This window comes from Danio rerio, chromosome 18, assembly GCF_049306965.1.
Source record: "Danio rerio strain Tuebingen ecotype United States chromosome 18, GRCz12tu, whole genome shotgun sequence".
Classification (NCBI taxonomy): domain Eukaryota; kingdom Metazoa; phylum Chordata; class Actinopteri; order Cypriniformes; family Danionidae; genus Danio; species Danio rerio.
In genome coordinates, this window is record NC_133193.1 from 14,179,229 (window position 1) to 14,200,523 (window position 21,295).

The 21,295-nt window shown below is 35.2% G+C and overlaps 2 protein-coding genes across 4 annotated transcripts in view; one reads left to right on the plus strand and one right to left on the minus strand.

The window, feature by feature from the left end:
* Positions 1-21,295, plus strand: part of tbxas1 (thromboxane A synthase 1 (platelet)) — a 216,708-nt gene that overhangs the window by 168,281 nt on the left and 27,132 nt on the right. The window contains exon 14 of one of the 3 annotated variants that reach the window (XM_073929584.1): positions 12,000-12,607. The exons of the other annotated variants lie outside the window; for them this stretch is intronic. Within the exon in view, the coding sequence (XP_073785685.1) occupies positions 12,000-12,074 (75 nt within the window). The 3' untranslated portion in view covers positions 12,075-12,607. Of the gene's footprint in view, positions 1-11,999; positions 12,608-21,295 lie in introns of those variants that run through there. 3 annotated transcript variants of the gene reach the window in all.
* parp12a (poly (ADP-ribose) polymerase family, member 12a) lies at positions 769-19,358 on the minus strand. The gene is given in 12 exon segments (NM_001082852.1): positions 769-2,346; positions 2,453-2,604; positions 5,469-5,599; positions 6,546-6,633; positions 6,716-6,812; positions 7,556-7,676; positions 10,036-10,219; positions 12,918-13,050; positions 15,494-15,607; positions 15,740-16,004; positions 17,835-17,970; positions 18,942-19,358. Coding segments are annotated over 12 exon segments (1,992 nt in total). The 5' UTR covers positions 19,256-19,358; the 3' UTR covers positions 769-2,089.

Here is a 21,295-nt window from a genome sequence, read left to right on the forward strand (position 1 = left end):
CATTATATGTCTAATAAATGTAAAAAAGTGTATTTCAAATAATAACTTTAAAACTGATTTACTTTTAAACTTGGAAGTATATTGAGGTAGCGGCCCCATTAACAATGTAGCTGAGCTAAGAAAACAACAGAAAAAAAGAAAATAGTCTAAAAAGAATAAACAAATCATTAAAGGGCAAAACATTTAAATTTGCATCTTGGCTATTCATGGAGTTGAAATAGCTCGAAACATGTGACTTCGTTTACACTCTCGCTCTGCTATTGTTGACTGCGTGTGTGTGTGTTTGACTGATGAGTTGCCACTGGCTGAAGAAAAAGAAGTTCCCACTAACCGCATATTGTTTAAACAAGATCTTAATAGTTTGGTTAACTTCCACTGTGTTACAGTTAATAATATTAATTTACACAAATTACTGATATATCAAAAGTCTTGATGTTTTTATTTGAAAACTGGTCTTAGAGCATATAAATCCAGTGTCGCAGGTATTGGGTATATGCACAGCTACTGTTTCTTCCCATACCAATAAACGTCCGGTGAACGGTTAATGTGACTTTTTAAAATTTTATACAGTTCCCTTTTACAGCATCGATGTTGTCATGTAACTAAAATACAAGCAGTTAAATAGACTTAAGCATTCAGTTAATTGTTCAAGTGTAAAACGAGATGAAAAGCTGTTTACAAGCACGCGCTGTCAGGATCAGCAGGTAACCGCAGAAACACCATTGAAAATACAGCAGTAAAAGAAATGTTCTTATTTTAAAGACATGATGTGGGAAAACAGAATTTAATTCAGGGTTCCTTTTACAATCTGAGACCCACTTTATATCGTATATCAATCAGGCAGTGGAGATCATTGATTTTTAAAGAAAACAGACCTTAAAAGCGCCAATTTTGTAACTGCATACAGTTCACCTTAATCACTTGACCCAAGTTACGGCACGATAAAAAAACCCTTCTGCATTTTCCTGCACATACCTTATGACAGTGTCAATACATCTATGCCAGACATGCAGTGGGAAATGCAATAGAATGTTTTACACTTGTTTTAGCATCTAGAGTCAATTGTGTACCTTAAAATTGTACAGTCATATTATTTGGACAGGTTAATTTGAGATGTACAGCTGTTTCAATTCATTTTGGAGTTGAAGAAAAACAGGAGCACTTTATTCTTACATTTATTATCCATCAGGAACATTCAGAAAACCAATATAATAGATGTAGGCAATATATAATATACAGATATGCAACACTAAAGTCTGCATGGAAACGGGTCCCATTCTTTATTCATCCGATAAGTGATAGCAACATGTGCAAAAGGCTGTTAACCCAGGATTTACAGTTATGATTTACTAAATAACTCTACTTATAGTGGTTATAATAACAAGAAAAGTGCTGTCCAGAACAGAATCAGTACTTAAATTCTATCCCTATCATTAAACATGAAATACATCATAAACTAAATAGAACGATTTTGAGTTTTGCGGAGTGAATATTCAATTGACTAAATCAATGTTTCTAAATCACATTACTGGATGTTTTGGATGCCTCTTTTGTCTGTCAAACTCATTACACTTCTTTTAGTCTTTGCTAATGAGCTGAATCAGGTGTGTTTGGTTAAGAATACATGGAAAATGTGCAGAGCTGGTGGTCTTGCAGCAACATGGATGAGAAACAATGGACTAAACCATTTAGTTTTCACATTTTTATAATCTTGAGCAATCAAAAACTGTTGGTGGAAAGCTACTGGTTAAACTCTTTTTTTTCTCTCAGCACAAAAGTCAATAAGGAAAATAACACATAAAAAAATCACAATAAAATTCAGATATTTAGTTTTTTTTACCAGTTTGCCATTTCCATCACACATAGATGATTGATAGAGACAAAAACTAATTAAATTTACTCATCTAACTATCTACTATGTAACACCCCATTAGTATTCACTAAAGAAGAAGCTTAAATGCCCTAAAGTTGAAGATTTTGGTTGTTTAGCGATGTTAACCGTTTCAGAAGGATTTCGAGAAATAAGTAGATCTGCTTAGAATGTTTGAGTGCGTCAAATATATCCAAACATAATTTGACACGGCACATATCAGGAGTATTCAATGATGTACTCCGGATAGATCTGAAATTTCTCAAACACGACAAAAATGGCCGGGTTAGCCTCGTTGTCGACACAGCTGCCGTAAAATCTTTGGCTGTGTGGTTTTTGTGGTGGACGAACTAAACTATTGTTACCCCTAATGAAGTCTCCAACCAGCACAAGTGCCATGAACATCTTCTTGGTCTTTCCGTTCCTAGATCTGGCGTATCTGTCCGAGTATGAAGCATCTCTGGCAAAATAGCTTCCTGTTGAACGTGATGATTTGAATATTTGGTTAAACGTTCAGTAATGTCTCGTTATTGTAATTGTCATGGTAAAAAGCTGCTGTAGTAGAAGCAAATGTGTAAATACCTTTCCCATAAAGTGTCCCGTTACTTCCGCAAATCCTCCAGTCAAAGTTTTGATCACAAATGGCATCGATGTGAGATTCATCTGTACCATGAAACAGGTAGCGCTGGTCCACTACCTTTCCTCCACTCTTTAAGTTCATTTGCTCTTTTTGCCTAGGACAACAAACATGGTATATGATAAGTACAGAGTTTGTGCAGGTTTCACCAAGTTAAATTTAAGACTTTTTAAGACATTTTAAGACAATTATGAATGAAATTAGACCTATACAGGGCTAAACGCTAAGGATTTTTTCGCATATCCCACTAAGAAAAGATTTTCACTTGCCCCATAAAAAAATGATTAACATTTAATTAATTTTATAATACAATAATATTAATTTAGTTTGAGTATTTTTATATAAATTTTCAAATATATCCATTTAACCCAAAAAAATGGATCCAAAAATCCAAACCATATAACCCTTACCAAGAATAGAACAAAACATAGCTGTCAAACACTTCAGTCTACAATAACAATTCAATAATAAAAAATAAAGGTCAGGTCATCGTCCTCAGCAGTGAATAAATAGAGAACTTTTAAGCAAATGTTGCTGTAAGGACAGTAAATAAATGCTATTTTTAAATAAAAAGTTAAACATTTTATTGGGATGGATTGTTGGCGATTGTGTGGGTGTTAATGTCCAGACTGGGTAGCTATACTGTACATGAACAAAGGAAAATTAAGACCTGTTTAAGAACGATTTAAGACCTATAAAACACATTTCAGTAGATTTAAGACTTTTTAAGGCCTAAAATGTAGCTTTTGAGATTAAAGATATTTTAAGACTTTATTTATAATTATTTCTTTAGGGTTTTTTTTTAATCGAGATAGGACAGTTGAGGTAGGGTAAGCAAAGGAACTCGGGTCGCCGTGAGCACCATGGTGCTATATGTCGGCGCACTTAACCACTAGGCTATTGTCACCGACATTTTAAGACTTTTTAAGACCCAGCGGATACCCTGAAGAATAATAAACTGTGTATCATATGAAAAGGATTATTTGTATTTGCTTGATTTAAATTAGGGCTGTCGATTTAACGTGATAATGGAACTAATTAGTTATGGTAGTTTAAATGTAATTAACACACACCACATGTGACAAATGCAGATAAATTATTTAACAATCACAGGGTAATGACAGGTAAACAGCCCTAAAACTTAAGATACTGACGTAAAAATATCCGATTATGAGGTTTGGGCTCATTTGTTTACAGTAAGATACAGTTATTTCATATGAGCAATGAGTTTAGTCTCACACCAGGGCTATTTTTGTCCTGAACATCACAAGTGCAAATATGATAATGATTTTTACCATTCAAGTAAACAATATGATTGTATTCTGTTCTATTTTAGACACAATATTGGCTGGTTTAGCACAGATCTGCCATGGAAAACATTATAAAAGTAGAGCAAAACTGACTCTGATCAGAATACAGATATTCTTTCAGTATTAATCAGTGTTTTGAACAAATTAGCATAATGAACTGTTTACTTAATTGCGGAGTTGTTTGAAAGAATCAAATGAATAGGGATTCAATGACTCATTTATTAAACATTGACAAACATCTACTGGCAGTTTTAGTTTCTTATTTACCCCTTTAACAAAGTCAAATCTAAGCACTTCTCAAGCCCTTTCAAGGTGCACTTTCAGACTTTACTAGCACTTTATAAGTGTGGCAAACAACATTTTTACATACATATTTACATCCATATACAGTACATTTTTTCATCACATTATATCAGATGCTATCTGTTATAGTAGTATTAGGAACAATTTTGATGGCATGTTTGCCTCAAACCCAACACTGAATTACTTTAGTTTGCTCTCTTAAATGTCATCTTAAATTTATCTTTAATTTAATTTCTAAGGGCACAGATAAAATAAAAATAAAAACTACAGGCAGATTATGCAACATGCACATGCACAGACTCCAGAGTTATGCAAAAGTAAAGAGTTATGTTATTTTATTAAAATAGTTAATCATTATTAGCATTTAGTAAGCTAAATTATTTAAAAAGCATAACAATTATATTTTTCAAGCAGTTTCAAACAATCATTCAAAAATGTAGGCAACTAACCTTGAAACTGTGGATTTAAACTCAACCTTTTTCACGGATTTCCAGCACTTGTATAAACCCTGCATTTAGGTTATTATTTCATTAAACAAAACAATTGAAATGTTTTATATAAATAAAACAATGATAATAATAGTTGACTCAAAAATGATTTGTGTTGTTTTAACACAAAAATATTTCTAATATGTTTGATACATACAAGGTTACAGTTTTGTGCAGTAATAAATGGTCTTTAGGTATATTTAAATAGAAGTTAAGGTGCAAACAATTGGCCATTGTAATGTGTAACAAATTCTGGAATTGAAATACTATACACACACACACACACACACACATATATATATATATATATATTCATTTATTCATTTTCTTTTCGGCTTAGTCTCTTTATTAATCCGGGGTCACCACAGCGAAATGAACCGCCAACTTTTCCAGCATATGTTTTACGCAGCGGATGCCCTTCCAGCTGCAGCCCATCTCTGGGAAACATCCATACACACTTATACACTATGGACAATTTAGCCTACCCAATTCACCTATACCGCATGTCTTTGGACTGTGGGGGAAACCGGAGCACCCGGAGGAAACCCACACGAACGCAGGGAGAACATAAAATCTCCACACAGAAACGCCAACTGACCCAGCCGAGGCTCGAACCAGTGACCTTCTTGCTGTAAGTCGACAGCACTACCTACTGTATATATATATATATATATATATATATATATATATATATATATATATATATATATATATAAATATATATAAATATATATATATATATATATATATATATATATATATATATATATATATATATATATATATATATATATATAATACTACACACACATAGACACTATTGTTGTTGTTTTTCTAGTGAAATATAGAAAGAAACGTACCACTCAAAGACTTTCCAGAGTGAAGGATTCTGCACTCTGTCAATGCGGTGAATGATGCTTCCAGGCAGAGTTCTATTAAACATTGAGCTCACTCTCTCATACTCCTTGCAAGTTTTTTGCAGTGAAACAATCTGAGGAGATATTAAATTTGATTAGTGAAATGTCATCAGTATTTTAAAGAATAAAAGGTAGTTGTAATTTACTCAAACAGATAACTTTCAATAATAATAAATATAGAAAAACTGGTGCTTTTCAGCAATTGTAAAACACAGTAGTTCGTAAGCTGGGTTAGATAAAACAATATACAAGTAGTAACATTAGATGTAGGGCTGCAGAGTATATCAAAAATTATTGTTATCGCAATAATAGTATATTCAATATCTATAAATTCAGTGCACTAAAATAAGCTAATCTTATGTGCCAAGCAGTTGTGTGCTGCATGCATAGGTTGTTTATCAACATCTGACCAATCAGATGGGGCCTTTACTATCTTCATCCCCATATCTTCAGTAGGTTCTGTTAGGTGGACCTAGAGCTAAAAAAAAATAAGCACTGATGCAAGGAGACAAAGTCATTTCAATCATTTGTGCTGTTTCAAAGTCTTTTTTTTTTATTTAGCTCAGAAAAATATCTATTACCGTTTATTTTAGTATGATAATTACATAAAAAAATTGACAGTATCTTATTCCTCAATGCAGAAGTGGACTCATTTTTGTGATTGTTTTAGAACTTCTGATTTAGTTGCCTATGGGAGAAATGACCAATAATAACCCCAGAAAACGGTCAAACTACTTGCTATATAAACAAGTGTTTGCATGATTATACAGACAAAGCAGAATAATATAAAAAAGAAAATATAAGTTTGCAACATCAAGCAGCAGAATGAGCTGTATTTTACATGTAAAATTGAATGAAAGTGAATTAGAGCGCAAGTCTCGAGCCAAAAAGATTCAAACGGCTATGCCTGCTCGTACGCGAAAAAGAAGGTGAATTTAGCTGCTTTAATTAGAAGTACTAATCTATAACCCAAAGTACAATGATTCCACAGCTACTTGACCAGCCCGCATGACTATGTACCTTGTAGGTGCCGGTATCAGGAGCTCCTTTGTCCCAGTAAGAAGGAACATCTGCAGAAGAAGATGCTGAGCTTTCTGTAGAATCACCTCTAATTAAAACACCACACATTAAAGTGAACAGCAGGTCAAATGTGTGTGCATGTAATGGACAAATGGCACAGGATATCTTACCCCTTGATTTTACTCTTGACGTCTTGAGCAGATACAAAACGAGGTCTCCTTCGAACATCTCTCTCAGTTTTGTACTTCAGATTTTGTTGGCACATCTCTGAAAATGAATGTCAAACTTTACTCTTTATAAAAAGATCATTTCACTGTTGGATCATTTCGCTTGCATGATTAGTTTAGTCTTATTTATATTGTATAATAACCCAATCTTGTAGGAAAACACAAATTTTTTTTTTTTTTTTTACATTGACAATTTTATGGCTAATTTCATTTTTCACTCTAAAATGCTAGATAAATAAATAAATAAATAAATAAATAGTCCCACCCCTTAACATAAGATATGACAATTAATTTAATTACTGGGAATCATTCATTCATACATTTTCTTTTTCGGCTTAGTCCATTTATTAAACCAGGGTCGCCACAGCGGAAAGAACCGCCAACTTATCCAGTATACAGTATGTTTTACGCAGTAGATGCCCTTCAACTGTGAGGAAAACTGGAGCACCTGGAGGAAACCCATGTGAACACGGGGAGAACATGCAAACTCCACACAGAAACAGTATCTGACCCAGCTGAGGCTTGAACCAGCGACCTTCTAGCTGTGAGGCGAACGTGCTACCCACTGTGCCACCGTGCAGCCTTTTTAATGCGAATTTACCACTCATATTTTGTTCCTAAATCATGATGTACTATTAATAGATCTATAACAGTGTTCATTAATATATTTTATAAGCTTTTAATTGAGTAAATATTTTTAACAACATTTTGAACATTTGGTACAAATTTTCAGCAAATATCTACGTTTCATTTTAGCTTAATGCTACTAACGTTTTCAAATACCTTTAAATTTGAGCACATACTGATGGTTCTGGGATGTGAATGAGATTTCCTTTTCACTGTCCGCCAGGTAGAGTTTCTCTAGGTCTTCTGAAGTGACCGACGCCACGAGTTTTGCATCCTCCTAGAAGATTCAAACTACTGTTGTGAAATGAACTGATTATTTGTATGGCATACTGACACACATCTGCTGACACACACATCATTTAAAGGTTCAGGACACCCAGGAGAACTTTTTTTGAAATTTTAGATTTTCAGATTTGTGTGTGTTGAGCATCAGTTAAGACAACGTTAGCACTTTTCAGCCTTACTTGTGGGGAAAACTGGATAATTTGAGCTTTTGTCAGAGAATTTCATCTTCCGGGTTTAAAATAATTTTTGGGGCGAGATTAAAATTGGTGACGTAGCGCAAACCTTCTAGTGGAGTGATGACGTGTGGGTTTCTCATTATAATTCATAGCGGAGTTTGCTTATCTTATGAGAAGACCCTGCTTCTTAATTATTCATGAGAGCTCATGCTTTCCGAAGGCAAAGCAGACCAGCCAAGCTCTGAGACCCAGTGACTGGGTGGACCGCGTCTGCAGGGCACGGGTTGTTTGTGTTTGTTTCCTTGATTCACGGGGTTTGTTGCATGTTTTTAACCCGAGATGCTGTCCGTGCCGATACAGCAAAGCTGTTGGTTTGCAGCAAGCATTTTTGTCGGGAGAGCTATACGAGAATTGGAGAATGGCGGACTTTGTGTTTTATCAGTGGAGTTCGTTATTAAGACACATCACCTAAATCCGTGCTGCGGTGTTTGCCATATGTTTAAAATCCTCAGAGTTACTAGTAGGGTTAATGGTTGAAAAAGACAGGTCAAGAGACTTGCTGCACTGCTATCCACTGTGTCTGCATTCAGACCCGTGGATTGAGGAGGAGAGAAATCCTCTTAATTTATAGTGTTTATGTGTTTATGAAATGAAGACTAACATATGTAGCAGGACATTAAATTACTTGCTGTTTCAAGAGTTCACACTTGGCTGATGATTGATTTTAAAGCTTGTTTAGCATGCTGTCCCAGAAGAGAGCCCTGAGCTCATAAGATCCTCGAGCCCGGGGCTCCCTCCCATTTGCAAGGCAAGAGGGGAGTTTGAGCTCAGGTAGATCTCGAGAACTCCCCTGCTGTAGTAGCTAATGAACAGATAGTGATTGCTCTCAAGAGATAACTACTTACTAGGAGCATGTATATGGGGCTGATTTAGATTAGTCAATTAACTTAAGTTGCATGTTTTTGGAAAGTGGGAGAGAACCAGGGAACCCGGGGGAAACCCACATGAGCACAGAGAGAAAGTGTAAACTTCGCACAGAAGCGTCGGCTGGCTTGGTGAGGACTAGAACCAGTGACGTTCTAGCTGTGAGGCAACAGTGCTAACAACTGGGCTACCATGCCACCCATAAAGGAAAGAAGGAAGAGTAGTGGTGAAAGGGGGAACTCTTCAAAACGAAGATGGCTGTTCTATGGAACTATTTATAGTGGCTTAGGAATCGTCTGATTGGTGAATCATAAATTGAATAATGCGGGACCGGCTGCAAGCAATCATAAGCATGTGATGCTCTCGAAATTAGTTTATAAATATTTATTACTTATTTTTCTGCATTTTAACTATGTGAACTATAAAATCATGGGTCTCATCATGGTTTGTGTCTCATTTTTTGTGTCAACTGACAGTTGTTCGCTTCCCTCTTTTTCCCCTGGTCTGCTGGCCATGCCCACTCCTCCATCTGCTCGCAGTGCTCCAAGCCTATTACAAAGCATCTTTTAAAAAAATTCTAAGGTAGACTTGAACCGAAATAGTGGGGTTTCATGGCCCTTTAAATAAACATTGCAGATGATTCTTTAAGTTTTGACAGAAACGTGACAGAAATATTCTCCTATTTAAAACCTGATTATTCTGTAGTTACATTGTGTGCAACAAAAATGAACATAGCCTTTTTCTAAGCCGATATGTCTAGGAAATATACTCTCATTCCGGCATAATAATCAAGGAGTTTTGCTTTCATACCACAATGATTTTACGTAGCACTGCTACTTAGTTACTTACAGTAGCTAAGGGCTATATTCAGGCACTGTATAATACTATAGCGCCTGCTGCGGCTACATTATGGCTGCAAAGTTCCTTGATTATGAAATGAGAGTATGGTTCCTACCCTTACTGACCTAGAAAATGCAACTTTTTATTTTTCGTCCGTCTTAGAATTTGATGCAACAGCAAATGAGTCAAGCTTTAAATATGAAAATGATCAAACGTTGAAATGTTTGAGCAAAATGCGGTCTAATATGATTCAACTATCTATGCTAAGCTAAAAGTTCTCCTGCCAGACCTGGAGATTGAATGAATAGATTCAGAAATGGTAAAAACAATTAATTAACTCTAGGTGATTTGTAAAATGAGCCTATTTTTATTAAAAAAAGGGAGAGTGTTCCTTTAAAATGCATCACTGACCCCTTTGCCGTACTCCGTCCAGCCACCCTTGTCGTTCCTCCAGAACCAGATCCATTCAGTGGTGAGAATGAAGTGTGGTGGTTTAGTAACAGAAGATGCTGTGGACAGACGACGGACATCTGATACTCCACATGTCATTGACATGAAGTCCACTACCATGTGCCCTGTGCTGCTATCAGTAATACTGCATTATGAGGAAAGCAAAAGATGGGAAAATAGTGCAAACAATTTACTTCACATACAGACACTGTGCTTGCTTGGTAATGCAAGTGCATACTAAGCTTGCTTGACAATTTATGCATACTGTAAATCTGACAACCATTGTAAAACAATGTATACTCACAGGTTCTATCAATAACCATATTGTTTATATGTGACCCTGGACCACAAAACCAGTCATCAACATTTTTGGAAATAAAAAATTATTTAATAAACTGGATAAATAAGCTTTCCATTGATGTATGATATGTTAGAATAGGGCAATATAGGTACAACTATTTGACAATCTGAAATCTGAGGGTACAAAAATTGCCTTTAATGCTGTACAGATTAAGTTCTTAATTTCATATTAAGAAATTTATTGATTTGATGTATTATAAATTTCTGATGATCGCATTACTTTCAGTTGTATGCTTATTTGGATGACTTAATTATTATTCCTTTTTTTATGTTGTTTTATTTTATGTCATTACCTTATTATCATCCTATATGCAGTTGAACTCAGAATTATTAAACCCCCTGATTTCTGTTTAATGGACAGAAGATTTATTTTAACACATTTCTAAACATAATACCTTTACAAACTCATTTCTATTAACTATTTTATTTTATCTTTGCCATGATGACAGTAAATAATATTTGACTAGATGTTTTTAAGACACTTCTATACAGCTTAAAGTGACATTTAAAGGCTTAACTAGGTAATTAGGCAAGTTATTGTATAACAATAATTTGTTCTGTAGACTATCGAAAAAATATAGCTTAAAGAGGCTAATAATTTTAACCTTAAAAATGTTTTTTTGTTTTATTAAAAACTGCTTTTATTCTAGCCAAAATAAAACAAATAAGACTTTCTCCAGAGGAAAAAATATTATCAGACATACTGTCAAAACTTCCTTGCTCTGCAATTACATCATTTGGGAAATACTTTAAAGGGGGCTAATAAGTCTGATTTCAACTTTATCTTGTATTATTTTTAGCATCCTTTGTATGTTTGACCTTTATACTTTTATGAAGAGGCCATGTTCAAGCAGACTGTAGTCTGATAAGAAATGCAAAGATCCTATGCAAACACAGTGAAAATTTAAAGATTTTTTATTTCTGCTTAATTGCCACATGAAATTACTCAATTGGCCATGGGTAGAGAGAAATTTGGGTGGAGTGTTAAGAAAAAAAAGTGTATTTAAACTGTGTACTGGCCTACACTCATCAGACCTTCGGCCGATGGGCTCTATGCACACAGCTAGAGCTTTAAAGCCAACACTAAACTTCCAGTGAAAGCGCAATGTGACTATTTTCAATTTCACAAGGTTGTTTAAACAGCATTGATGTTGTAATTTGATTGCAATACATTCATTTAGTTGTTCAAGCGTAAAACGAGATGAAAGACCATTGTAACTGCTAGCGCCGTAAGTAGCAACAGGCTAGCATAGAAATTCCATTGGAAATACTGGAGTAAAATTAATTTCCATATTTAAAAGACATGGTGCGGAAAGGTTGAATTTTATGCAGTGCTTCTTGTTTGGTCTGAGACCCACTTCATATCGTATATTGTTGGAGGGAAGCTAAAATAAACATATATTAATCATGGACAAATAGATTGGTTGTGTTCATTAGGAATAAGGTTTTGACTAACAACCAATTAACCAATCCTTTTCTTTTTGTGTGATATGTTATATTAACTGAAGTTCTTCTTATATTATGAGGTTATTTACTGGAACATTTTGTTCAACTTCTGCTGACAGGGGAAGAACGGCTACAGGATATTGCAAGAAGGGGGCCTTGTTTCAGACTTCCTCTTTACCAAAAAAGATGTGTAGGGTCACAAGAAGGGGATGGTTGTCACGAGTTGTGAAATATGTTAAAGGTGCACTTAACTATTTAAGTTTTCTTTGCAGAAAGAGAATAATGAATGAGGAAATACCAAATATGCAGAGAAGCAGACCGGAACTCATCCCCTTTTACTCCTTCTGTCTATAAAACTGGGTTTCTGGATACCGGGCGTTGCAAAAGCACCTGATATAAGTTCCGGTTAGCATTGTATAATGTCTAGACTATATCTGTGTATGCCCAGAGCTCTGAACATCGAATTATTCATTTGTATTCAATAAATAACTAATTTTTAACGATTACTTCTGAATTTGAATTGAACACGCATGAAATAGAGGAAAAAGATTCCAACAATATCTAACAGGCAGTGAAGATTGCTGACTTTTAAAAAAATTCTGATCTTAAACATGCCAATTTTGTAATGGAAAGAATGTTTATCGGAAGCCCTTGGGCTATATATACTGTAGCCTATTGTCTCTATTGTTATTGTTTGCTGTGGCAATAAATGCTTTTGGCTAGCAACTTTGAAGACTTCAGTTCGTTATTTTTTGAAGAGTTAGAAAAGATTTTTTGCACTTTAGAACAATTTTCCACAACAATCACTAATCAAACATGAATTTGTTATATATTTAAGGAAAAGTATAAAATGTCTTCACAGAACATGAGCTTTACTTAATATTTGAGTGATTTTTGGCATAAAAGTAAAATATAAACATTTGACAGATTTAAAGTTTTTTTTCCTATTGCCAAAAACATATGTGTGCAACATAAGACTGCTTTTGTGGACCAGGGTCACACTGTATATCATAATCACTGAGAATGCATCTTTATACCACAAAACATTAGCAGGACTGCAATACGCCTTCTCAATCTCCTCTTCATTTGGCAAGTCACTCCATATCGTTCCATCTTTCTGTAAGATCTGCCATTTGTAAGGTAGATTGTGGTGAATACGGGCACACTTGTCTAAAGGAACACAAATGATGGGATGTCAAACAATCAAATGTTTCTTGCCTAAAGTGGGGCATAATAATGACATATTTAAATACACATCAATAATGTGCCTCTCTTCTGTTTTGTGTGGTTAAAAAAAGTAGATATGGCAACAGCTGAAGATGAACAAACAAAAAACACATCGACTGACAGTGATTTGATTGCACTGGGATGAAACACTGCAGTTTTAATAGGTTTCAGCCGGAAATGTTTTTATTGTGTGTTAAATAGATTTTGGAAAGTGAGGGAGAAATAATATTATGATTTTAATAAAAATTCATTATTTCGCAAAAAACTGATACCGTTTAATTGACACAGCCAAAACGCTTACAAAAACTCAAATTAAATAAATCAAAACACACACATACATATATACATATACTCACTGGCCACTTTATTACTCTATCACCGAGCTGGTCTGAGTATTTCAGAAACTGCTATTGGGGTTTTCATGCACAACCATCTTTAGGGTTTACAGAAAATGGTCCGAAAAAGAGAAAATATCAGTGAGTGGCAGTTCTGTTGGCGCAAATACCTTGTTGATGCCAGAAATCAGAGAAGAATGAACAGACTTGTTACAACCAAGGTATGGAGAAGAGCATCTCTGAATGCACAACATATCCAACCCTGAGGCAGATGGGCTACAGCAGCAGAAGACCACACCGGGTGCCACTTTTGTCTGCTAAGAACACGAAACTGAGGCTACGATTCGCACAGGCTCACCAAAATTGGACAATATTGGATTGAACAATCTTGATTTCTGCTGCGACATTCGATGGTAAGGTGAGAATTTGGCATCAACAACATGAAAGAATGGATCCATCCTGCCTTGTATCAACGCTTCAGGCAGGTGGTGGTGGTGTAATGGTGTAGGGAATATTTTCTTGGCACACTTTGAGCCCATTAGTACCAATTGCGCATTGTGTCAACGCCACAGCCTATACCCAAGTACTGACCATGTTCATCCCTTTATGACCACAGTGTACCCATCTTCTGATGGCTACTTTCAGCAGGATAACGCACCATGTCATAAAGCACGAATCATCTCAGACTGGTTTCTTAAACATGACAATGAGTTCACTGTACTCAAATGGCCTCCACAGTCACCAGTTTTCAATCCAATAGAGCACATTAGAGATGTGGTGAAACGGAAGATTCACATCATGAATGTGCAGCCGACAAATCTGCAGCAACTGCACGATTCTATCATGTCAAAATGGAGCAAAATCTCTGAGGAATGTTTCCAGAACCTTGTTGAATCTATGCCACAAAGGATTAAGGGAGTTCTAAAGGCAAAAAGGGGTCCAACTTGGTACTAGTAAGGTGTACCTAATAAAGTGGCCGGTGAGTGTATATGGTTTACAAAACAAAGACTTTAGGTTAGGTAGATGCAAGTTGTAGTAATTTACAATTATAAACAAGATCAAAATGCTTAGAAAAGGTGGATATGGCAACAACTAAATAGCACAATAAACATAAACAAAACACAACTGCTCTACTGACAGTAATTTAGTTAAAAGTGCTAAACACAAGTTTTGACTGCTGTTCATTTTGTATGTTAGTAACAATGGACACCACACACAAAGCCAGAGTATTGCTATGGTGTCAATTCTCCCAATTTAAGGAAGAAACTCATTTAGAAGATTTACTTACTAATTGAAATAGGATAATCACCCCTTTAATTTTACAATGTATATGTGGCATTTGGTTGCCTTTTTTGTTATGTTCAACCTTTCAAACCTATTAAAGATGCAACAGTGTATACCCATTTCCTTCAAGAGTTTACACTTAGCTGATGCTTTATTATAAGCTTGTTTGGCATGCTGTCCTGGAAGAGAGCCCTGAGCTTAAAAGATACTCGAGCCCTGGGCTCCCTCCCGTTTGCAGGGCGAGAGGAGAAATTGAGTTCAGGTAGATCTCGAAAACTCACACACTTATTTGTGGCTAATGACGAATTGCTTTACGAGGGAAAAATAGTGTTGGCTAGGAACTTGAATATGGTGAAAATTTGGTTTAGTCAATTTACTTATGACGCATGTCTTTGAACTATAGTATTTATAATGACTTAGGAATCGTCTGATTGGAGAATCATGTATAAGCTAATGCGGGTCCACCCATGGTCAATCATAAGCATGTGATCCTCTCGCAATTAGTTTATAAATAAACTTCCCTTAATGCAGTGTATAAAAACGAACAACTGTATATTTATTTGTGCATTAACTTAAAGCATCGAAGCGATAATGAATGTTTTGTGTAGTTTACAGTAGGCTGGCAAAACCATGTACAACATATGCTAATTTAATTGAATATAATGGTGTATTTTTTATGCTTTTAACTTTGATGCTGTGTGAATAATGTAGAATGTTATTTGCGACTGAAAATGTGCACATAGATGATTACTATTCATTTACATCACCTTTAAAACTGCATCCAGTGCGTATGAAAAAGAGGCAGATTTCATTGTGGTCCGCTTCACTGACAGAGTTACCGGACTTGTTTCTGGTGCGTCCTTTTGCTGCAGGTACAGCCACTGTCCAGATAGAAAACACAATAGAATGATGAGACATAGAGGAAAATAATTAACAAATAGAGCTGTTATTTTGATCAGTGCATAATAATGTGTGCAATAAGCCAACCGAATAAGTGGCATTATTTCATTCACCTGTCTCTTTCTTCTTGAAAGCTGCAGAAGCAATCAATAACCTGTTCTTGTAAAGCTTGAGGAGTCTGCGCATGTTTTCCGCACTGAGCCCACGGGCACTCAGGATTTTCAGAGCATTCGCATCGAATTTGTGGGCTCTTTTGCAAGCCGCTCCGAACTTACAGTCTTCCTGCAGGAAGTGCTGGCAGAGGTGCAGGTTGGTACAGGACGTCTTGTATTTACAACTGCCAAAATCACCGTTCCCCTTGTTGTAGTGAAAGCACACCTATACACATAAACAGATCTGCATCTTAAATAATATAAAAAAATAAAATAATAGATAACTTAAATATACATCTGAACACCCCTGTAATGGTCCGTACCATTGTAAATGCATGTTTTTTTTCAGCCTCGCCTTCTCTCTAAAGTCCACAACTCTTGAAAAAGCCATCCATGCTTTTGTTAGTTTACATTTGGACCAATGTAATGCACTTTATGTTGGAGTTAACCAGTCATGTCTTTATCGTTTGCAGCTTGTGCAAAATGCTGCTGCTCGCATGTTAACTTACAATTGGAAAAGTGAACACTTTACACCAATTCTCCGCTATCTCCACTGGCTCCCTGTTAAGTTTAGAATTGATTTTGATGTTTGTTTTTAATGCTGTCAATAGCCTTGCTCCTGCTTATTTGTGCCAAATTTTGCACAATCACAAATCCAGCAGAGCTTTACGATCTGTTGACCAACTTCTGCTTGAAGTCCCTCAGACAAGATACAAGCAGTAGGGTGATCACTCTTTTGCAGTGGCAGGACCTAAACTTTGGAACACCCTTCTTACTGAGCTTTGTACAATCACTGACCTGCCGCTTTTTAACACTAGAACTGCAGGAAGTTGCTGTATACCTAAAATCGCCAGTGCGGGTAAATTTTACCCAGCACAAATTTTGTTTAGAAAATGATTATTTCAGGATAACAAGATTATTTTAGGAGTAGGTTATGAGTAGGTTAAAATGTCTAAATATGAGCCATCATACTCTGATGCATAACTTATTTCTCCATATTCTCCATCATTCATTGCATTTGTGTTTTTAATAGCTCTACAAATAGTCTTCTTTTAGTCATTGTGACTTTATTCATTTATTATAACCACTAATTCGGTGGATGAAATTGAAAGTAAAAGTCATTGGTGAGTAATTTCGAACATAAGCAGTGCATAAATACAAGCATTTTTTTTCATAGTGGGTGAATTTGTCCCACGCTGGCGCTAATAGCTATAAAGTCCCACTTTTTAATCTATTTTTATCTAAACTCTTTTTAATATCTGGGAATTGTAAATAATGCAATTTTATTAAACGTCACTGACTGGGAGGCTTGAATGTTTTATTGAAGGTCTGTTATGTACATCTGAATAACAGTGATGGGTAAAATTGACCCCATGGCAGGTCAAGTGTTAAAGCCAAGCTTAAGACCCACTTTTTAAAGTGGCTTTTAATGCATAGCACTGACACTTTGTTATGTTTTAATGTTTGTTGTATTTCATTAACATTTCTTATATTGTTTTGCATTGTCTGCTTTTTTGTTGTGTTGTATAACTTGCTTTTACTTGTGTAAAGCACTTTGGTCAACCTTGGTTGTAGTAAAATGCTTTATAAATAAAAGTTAATTGATTGATGTGATTTATGTGGGTTTCCTCTGGGTGCTTCAGTTTCCCCCACAAGTCCAAAGACATGTGGTATAGGTGAATTGGGTAAGCTAAATTGTCAGTAGTGTATGTGTTTCAATGAGTGTGTATGGATGTTTCCCAGTGATGGATTGCAGCCGGAAGGGCAGCCGCTGCTAAATCATATGCTGGATAAGTTGGCGGTTCATTCCGCTGTGGCAACCCCAGACTAAGCTGAAAAGAAAATTAATTAATTAAATCTATATATTTGGTTCACTTAGGCAGATTACGGAACATAAACAAAAAAAATTGACCCCCCCCAACCCCCCCCAAACATCAATGTATAATCCGCAATCTGCGTTTAGGTGAAATATTAATGTTTATACATTACAAGTAAGTTTCAAAATGTTGTTCACAGTCTGCTGTGACTTTAGCAAACCTGTTTTATAGATATTGACCTCTGGAAGTAAAGAAGGGTCATTTTGAAGCAGAAGCTGAAACAGTTCTTCACTTGTAAGCTCAAGGAGATCGTTTTTCTTCAGCAGGTCAGAATTATGTGCGGATTTCAAGTCATGGGAATTCTTGCATTTTCCCCTAAAAAATGACAAATATGGAGAATTACAATTAATTGCTGTGTATGAGAGAATCTACCATAAACATCATATAAAAATGAATCTGTGCCAAAGATGACAAGCAAAAAGTAACACTATCATACATTATATAGAAGACACCCACTAAAATGTAATTCTGGGTAATAATATTTTAGATACACAAATAATCTTGTCTGGCATTTTAAAAAGTGTTTTTAATGTATGTATAAATCATGTTAACTGCAAGATAAGTGTATATTTCAATGTTTAAACTTTGCATTTAAACTAAAGGTTAAAAGGAAACACTTTATTTTGATGGTCTATTTGAGTATAAGTAGACTGTATGCTTAATATCTGTTGATACTGCTCCTACAACAGACATTTAACTGACTATAAGAAACTTTGCAAGTACATGTCAACTTACACTAACCCCAATTTAACAGTCTACTTATAATCTAATGAGAATTAGTTGGCATGTAGATGTAACTTAAATTCAACAAACAGACCATCAAATAAAGTGTGACCAAAAAATATGAGGTAAATAATGTTAGATTGTCTTCCACTTTGTTCGCTGAATAAATGTGCCATCAAATAATCTTTGCTCTAAATATTACTGGCGTTATGTTAGATAAAAATCTATTTTAAAACGAATCGTCCGAATCTTCATGTAAATCAGGTAAAACAAGGTAAAATGTAGGCTAGCCATAATTTTTGCAACTGTAACGGAAAAATGTAAAGCTGTTATTATTTTGGGTCTTAAAAAATACCTCTTTTAACTCAATTAGTAGACTAGTTAACTGCTATACTAGTATCGGAAATCTACTAACAGTCGTTACTGGATTGATTGCCACCAGATAAACAAGGCCTACCACAAACCTTACCACAAGCGACAAAAAGAACTTACAATATCTCTACTTCAATTTTAATGACAATTTCCCAAATTACTTTGAATAACATATTTTAAAACGTACTTACTCGAATCTGCAGCTCCCGCACACAAAGTACCTGCACAGGTGTAAATCTTCACACCCGGAGCATTTGTCGTGTTTACACACTCGCAGTGAGGTTTTGGCCAGGATGAGGCTGTCGGCAGCTGGTATGGAGCTTCTGGGATTCGGGTTTTCATCATTATGAACTATAACAAATTTCTGACTATCATCGAGCACCATAGACAAAACCTGATCCGCCACCGTGAAACTCTTCCGCAGATTAATCTCCACTTTACCATAGTCCGAACTGCCTTCTTGTTTGCAAACGAAGTTATATATGTGTCTAGAAACGATATTCATTTTCGTCGATGCCGTCAACGACAGTAAGTAGATTTCACTGTTTCTTGGGTTTGGTCGATGGTTTGAGTCATTTGAAAGGAAACGAAAGCGAAACCGATGCTAGTCTTTGGCGCCCTCTCCTGACAGCCGGATAGTTTATTTATTTAGCCGACTCACTGTTGGAGAGCACTGTTGACTCTTTTTAATTGCAACACCATACAATTGCAATGAAACTACTGAAGAATAAGTATAATACAACAATGCAAATATTAGGCTACTCTTTGCACAAAAAGAGAATGACAAATTTTAAGAAGTATTACAATGGTAAGACAAAGAGAAAGTGAGAAAGAAAAAATATAATAAAAAGGTAAAATAAAAATATATAAAAATAAAAAAGGAGATAGAGGGCAAATGAAAAATAGCACAAATTAATGCAGATTATTAAATAAAGCACATGTTTCAGACGTTTTAATTTCTTTCTTGTTATGAGACTCTGAAATGGTATTCAAGTAGCCTACAGATTCAATTTTTGCTTTAAAATACAACATTTTGTTTATATTTAGTATATTTACACTTACGTATAAAACCCTTTCCATTAAATAATATTAGGTTAATACAAATACTTGAATTAATTGTAAAATGTAAAACCCCAAAATACTATGTCAAAAGAAAAATCACCACAAACCTTTTGGACAATTAGTATTCATTCATTCGTTTTCTTTTTCAGTTTTGTCCCTTTATTAATCAGGGGTCGCCACAGCGGAATGAACCGCCAACTTATCCAGCACATGTTCTACGCAGGGGATGCCCTTTCAGCCAACACCTAAACTGGGAAGCACCCACAAACTCTTGCACACACTCACAAACACTACGGCCAATAGCTTATTCATTTCACCTGTACTGCATGTCTTTAAGGGAAACTGGAGCACCCGGAGGAAATTCTCGCCAACACGGGGAGAACATGCAAACTCCACACAGAAATGCCAACTGACTCAGCCGAGGCTTGAACCAATGATCTTCTTGGTGTGAGGCGATTGTGCTACACACTGTGCCACCATGCTGCATACAGTATTCATATCTGACCACATTTAACAAAGGGACATTCCCAAAATAAGTGAGCAACAGATTCAGAAGAAGTCTCACAAAAAGAGCAAGAGACGTTAATGTCATATTTGAATTTCTGTAAAAAATTGTTTAGCTGGATAAAAATACTTTTAAAAGATATTTCTTTAATTTTATTTGTTCAAAAAACTTCTGGGAGAGTGACCAAACATAAGACCATTTATTATCATTAAAAAGGTTGGAAGAAATGGAAAATGGATTTGAGATGACAGGATCTAAAAATTAAGACTTGATTTTATGATTGGATTTTTTTATTGGAGAAACTGTGACATACAGATATCAACTAATTATTACTATTTCTAAAAAGCATACACATCTCAGAAGAGATGCCCTTACAAACAATATTAAATTATTTTCTAGATATGGACAGAGTATATCAAAGTAAAATCAAAGTAAATAAATGATCACTGACGCACTGCTGACTTGTTCCAAACCAGTTTTAGTTTTCTTTTCTTCTGTTGAACACAATAGAAGACAGAATAGAATACACAATATATATTGAGTAATGTTGGAAAAAGGTAACTATTGACATCCATAGCAGGAAAAACAAATACAATGGAAGTCAATGGTGACAGGTTTACAACATTTTTCAGATTCTTCTTTTGTGGTCAATTAAAATAAAACTGGTCTGGAACAATAGTAGGATGACGAGTAAATGAAAAAAAAAAACCAGTCCCTTTAACAATTATTTAGAGGTATTGCAAGGTTTCAGTTTCTTTATCAGTTAAAGTGAAACCTTTGAGTTTCTTTTTTCACAAACACAAATGAAGATATTTTGAAGATGGAAACCCATAGACAAAAATGGTTTTCTTGCATAACAAGTATTGTTGACACTTTACATTTATTTCCATATACATTAAAACTTGTTCATTTGATTTGCTTTTTTATTTGCTTTCTGACTTATTAGGGCAAAATTTATTTTGATGACATATTAAAGGA